This window comes from Triticum aestivum, unplaced genomic scaffold (assembly GCF_018294505.1).
Source record: "Triticum aestivum cultivar Chinese Spring unplaced genomic scaffold, IWGSC CS RefSeq v2.1 scaffold7241, whole genome shotgun sequence".
NCBI classification, from domain to species: Eukaryota; Viridiplantae; Streptophyta; class Magnoliopsida; order Poales; family Poaceae; genus Triticum; species Triticum aestivum.
The window spans coordinates 18330-23726 of NW_025228709.1; the positions used below are offsets into that span (position 1 = coordinate 18330).

The 5397-nt window shown below is 41.9% G+C and overlaps 1 protein-coding gene across 1 annotated transcript in view; it reads right to left on the reverse strand.

The window, feature by feature from the left end:
* The window catches only part of LOC123174554 (glutamate receptor 2.8), a 6407-nt gene extending 1254 nt beyond the window's left edge, over nucleotides 1-5153 (reverse strand). Inside the window, exons 1-3 of the mRNA XM_044590063.1 lie at nucleotides 5003-5153; nucleotides 513-772; nucleotides 106-422 (exon numbers count right to left, since the gene is read on the reverse strand). Coding sequence (XP_044445998.1) covers nucleotides 106-422; nucleotides 513-772; nucleotides 5003-5153 — 728 coding nt within the window. The remainder of the gene's footprint in view (nucleotides 1-105; nucleotides 423-512; nucleotides 773-5002) is intronic.
* Nucleotides 5154-5397: the final 244 nt, after the last annotated feature.

Sequence of the window (5397 nt, forward strand, 5' to 3'; positions counted from 1 at the left end):
TGCAGATATTACGATAATCAATAGATTAGAGTACTCCGGACATAATGTAAGGTATGTAACCACTTATAATGCATCAAGTACTGTGAGCAAGTTTGAGCCTGCTAACCATGAGAAAATGTCAAAGTCGAGAAAGAAAAGTAGAGAGCAGTGCTGCACTGTCTCAAACTCGATCCTTGGTACTCCGGGTTTCTGGGCCACTCGATCGTCCACACAACAAGTCCAGTGAAGAAGAATCCCCCCATAAGTGCTAACCAAAGTTGTGTTGTTAGTGGCTTTAGGAACACCCATTCAATTGCTGACTTGGAGTCATTCTCGGTGAGCACAAGCAGTGACACGCCTGACTCAGTGTATGGCATCGTGAAGTCCACGTCTACAGCTCGCGCTGCGGTTATAGTTATGTCACCCACTACTGCATCGTAGTTCTGGTTGTAAGAACCAACAAAGTACAGTGTGAGTTATGTGATTCTCACGAAATGCAGAAATGGCATGCAAGTGAAAGGAGCCAGGCTCACCCCCGAAGACACGTTGCGTACTAGTTCGTCATAAGAACCATCAACGGCAACGAACTCATAATGAAGAACATGTGGTAGTTTCTTCGCAGCAGCCTCAAAGATATCAATGCAATAGCCACTGGCATTATGAGAAGTTGCATTCACAAAAGCTTTAAACCCCGGTTTTTTAGGCACAGCAACCTTGAGCTCCTTCACATAGCCTATGGTCAAAGCTCCTGTGTCTCTTCCCGATAGTATTCTGTTGTTCATTCTCCCGATTTCTGGATTAACACAAGTTTTAGTACCTTATCCGACTGCCAAGACAATGTTCTCAAGTTGTATGGGAAAAAGGAGAGCTCCATAGCACAAAATTAAAATTAATTGCTCCAATATGACTAAAGCATGAGAGTGTTTAAGGTAAGCAGAATATAGCTTAGCACTTCTTCACACACTTAAAGGAAAACCACATGTTTTTAAGTGACCTGCAAGATTAACTTGGTTCTCATGTTTGGATACGTAGTTCGATCTAACATTCTTTCCTCCTATTGCTATACGTGCTACCACACATGCAAAACACAAGCCTGTTACTTGGTGGTACAAACCGAATTTTCTTTTGGCTTAATATCAAAGTGGTACAAAATGGGCAATACAATTCAGTGTAAAATGAATGTGGACCACAGACAGTATGTACTACTTTCCACCTCGACGACCTGAAATGGTCGATATTGTCCATCTAACAAGGAATTATAGGAGAAATTTTTGTCATGGCAGAACAAAAAAAGGGGCGAAACATGCTTTTTATCTGATAGACCTACAGTCAACCGAGCTAAAATCAGAGACATGTTCTACGTTTCATCAAATCTTAGATATGCACAGCAACTTATGCTTAAATGTGTGGGATTAAACAGTTACCTTTCCCAGTCAGTTCTGCACTACTACAATATTCACATCGGTCCCCTTGTTTGGTTAGTAATTTTCATGATGAAGGCCCCTGAGTGGACAAGGCCTCGGCATTGGCAACAGCGAACCTCCTCGGCCTTATTTGGAATCGGATCTGGTTTGGAGTTCCTCACCTGGGGTTGAGGAGAGGAGGTAGCCCGTCGCAGGTGCGGCGAGGGGCCTGCACTGCATCTACCTGGAAGAAGGTAGTCCATCTTCTGCCCCATTGGCAACAGCGATCCCCTCCATCGTACGACTCCCGCAGACGGTGGGGGGCCGGACGGGAGGTCATTCCGACGAACGGCGACCTCGCCGCCGTTGCGCCGGTCGGCGGAAAGGCTGGAGATAGCGGCCAGGGATCTAGGATGCGTTCGGTTTAGGCCCAAGATTGGCCCTATAAAATATGGATGCCCATAAATGGGCTTATGCTAAATCCCCATGGACCAGGCCCAAAACACCTCTGAGACAAAACTGAATCAAAATCTATACCCAAAAAGGTTTTTAATTACGAGAATGCTAAATTCCTGCCGACTGGCAGTTTGCATCAGATCCGAACGATCTGGATCTCGTTCATTCCGAATCGAACGGCAGTTAACAACAGCTTCAAAGCGAGAAAAAGAAAGGGGGTGACGAGAATCGAACCCCCGACGTCCTGTAGGCACGTCACCGTACTAACCATCTCACCCAGACATGGTAGTTATTAAATCTGCGAACTCTCTTAATTTAAATGCGTAGTGGATCTTTTTTTGAGATTAAAAATCTGAAGAAGTTGCTAATGTGATGGCGCATTTAGTAGAAAGACTTCCTGAAATGTGGATGTCCGTGATTTTCTCTCTGGATTGGGTCCATCATGATTTTTTCTGTGCGCTAGATCTATTGATAGACCCTATTTACAGGGATTTTTTAGTCAGGAAAATTGATTCTCAATATAGGATTCGAACCCACAGCAAGCAGCTTACATGAAACACTTACTAGCCAGCTCAATTAGACTAATTGTTGTGTAAAAGGAAGCACGTCGCACTCTTTTGACCATTCCATAATGTTTTCTTTTTCTCTTTTCTTTGAGGAATCTCCATCACTCTCTCGTCCCCCTATTTCTTTCTTATTCGTTTTTATCTTTACGTAAACACGCGATGACGAGGATTCATAGGAAATAATCTTAGATCGAGAAAAAAATGTTCAATTAATGATCTGATTTCTGAAAACGATACTTTAGTGTGCACTTGATTTGAGAGGGATTGAGTAGATTAGGAATCTCCAACGTCCGTCCTGCATCTAACTTTTGAAGAATGGACAAGATGCACCATCCCACGACATGGTTATTATGTAGTTACCAGGCTAGATGTACTATAGTTACCAACATGGTTACTACGTAGTTATCGGCCTAGATGTACTATAGTTATCAACATGGTTATTACGTAGTTACCATGCTAGATGGACTATAGTTATCAGCATGGGCTACATGCGGTATAATACACCCCTCGGTAGCTTATGTGTAAATAGCATGATAATTTACACATCCCAGACCTGATAAACTCATGCACAAACATTGTTTACTTTTACGCGAGGGAAAAAAGTTGTTTGAAACCATCCCCTCGTAGCTTATGTGTAATAAGCATTGATAATTTACACACCACAAACCTAATAGATTATGCACAAACACGGTGATAATTTTGACCCGAGAGAAAAAAGTTATTGAGAACATTTCTGATAACTTACGCGTAAATAAAATGCTAATGTATGCACCGTAGAGTTGATTATTCACATACAAACGTCGTGTTTACTTTCTGAAACGGGTGAGAAAGTTATGGAAAACATACCCCAATAACTTCTACTTAAATAGCATGGTAATATACACACCTCGGCGTGATGACTCACGCAAAAACACCGTGGTAACTTTGATCAAGAGAAAAAGTAGTTGTCGATACCATACGCCCAATAATTTCCATGGAAATAGCATGTTAATATACTCATTGCGGACATGGTAACTTACGCACAAACATCAGGACAACTTTTACCAAGAGAGTTTTTTGTTTGAAACCATACCCTTGGTAAATTTTGTGGAAAGAACATGGTAATATATGCACCATAGACATGATAACTAAAGTACAAACAACGTGCTAACTTTTTAACCCGGTGGAAAAGCTTGTTAAAAATATGCATCAGTAACTTCTGTGTAAACATGATAATATACGAACCGCAGACCCGACTTACAAACAAACACCGCGGTAACTTTGACCCCATGGGGAGGGGAAGTTGTTTGAAACATATCATCGATAACTTATGTGTAAATGGCGTGGTAATGTACGGATGACAAGTGTGGTAACTCATGCACAAACACCGCGATAACTTTGTCCTGAGAAACATAATTAAGAACGTATCACGATAAATCATGTGTAAAAATCATGATAATATACGAACATGAGAGCTCATAACTTTCTTGGCCTAGGCCTGATAACTTGCAAACAAAAAAGTCGTCAGAACATATCAACATGGGATTTGGTTTTGTAGGTCTTGTCGCAATGGATTTTTTATGTGAAAACGATTTTTTGATTAGACAGACAATTTTTTTATATACAATCCAGGATGCATCAGTTTTTTCTTTCTAATGCATGCCTCCATGTGCATGTGAAGGGAAGATTACAAGAACTATTTTTTATGTCCTGATAATTTATGTGTAAACAACATGATAAGTGATACACAACCGACATGATAACTTGTGTAGCACATCCGTGGTAACTTTGTACTAAAAAAATGTCGTTGAAACATGTCAACATGGGATCTAGTTTTGAAGGTCTCGTCGCGGTGATTTTTATGTGAAAGCAGTTTTTAAATCCGAGCGACGGTTTGAGCTACAAAACATTTTAAAGTTTAAATTACGAAAGAATCTTTGTTGATGTCATCTGTTTTGTTGTTATATGCATGCATGTTTAAAAATGGAGTGACTACACCTCGCAGCTCACTCCTGGGCATGCAAAGTCACAATCGCTCTCTTCATATGCAGTTGATTTACTAATCACCGATTGTGTGGATCTGTTTCTTAACGTCCAGTCGACTGGACGTTAGCACAGTCCTTTTAATTATCGAAAAGGGTGTCAAAATCTATACCCGGACATCCCCCAAAAGAAAATCTATACCCGGACAACTCTCAATACGTTAAGGTTCCCTCAAAAAGAAAATCTCTAAGTTAAGGTTGTTTCGCTCAAAATAAAAAAATTAATGTTGTTCGAAGAACGACATTTCTTTCACAAAGCTCTTCTGGCTAGTGTTTGAGTCGAATTTTCCCTAAATAAACACTGAAACTTCATCAATGTGAATATTGAGGGTTCATGATCTCTGTTGCGCGGTTCATGATCGGGCGGCTACCGCAACTTGAACGTTTCCAAGAAAAACCACTAGTATATACTCTCTCCCATTACAAACTACATACGGATGAATATGAACACATTTTAGAATGTAGATTCATTCATTTTGATCCGTATCTAGTCAATAAAATCTCTAAAAAGACTTATATTTAGAAACGGAGGGAGTATATTGACGGTTCAACTGAAAGCACAACTGTATTTAATTACCAGCCGTTGTAGCGTCTCCGGGTGAGCCACGGGGAAGCCGGTCCAGGCGGCACGCCTCCGGCGCCACGGAAATGCCTCCGTCGCCGGCCGCCACCGGCACGCTCCAGAGCGTGAGCATGACGAGCAAGGCGACGGCCAGCGCGCGCTCCATTTTTGGATCTCCCCAGTCCAACCCATCGGCTCAGTATATATAAGCATTCTGGCTGATGTGATGTAACTAAAAGTCTATTTCGGACCTGGACCTTGGACGTTGTGACTTGTCCTTGTTGAACCTTCGATGTTGGCTGGGTAGCCTGGCGCGAACGAACGGGTCAGAAGGCCATTTTCCAGAGGTGGAGCGAGCTGAGCTAGATGCATGGATCGATGGAACAATGGAAGATCGGCCGAGCCTGTCC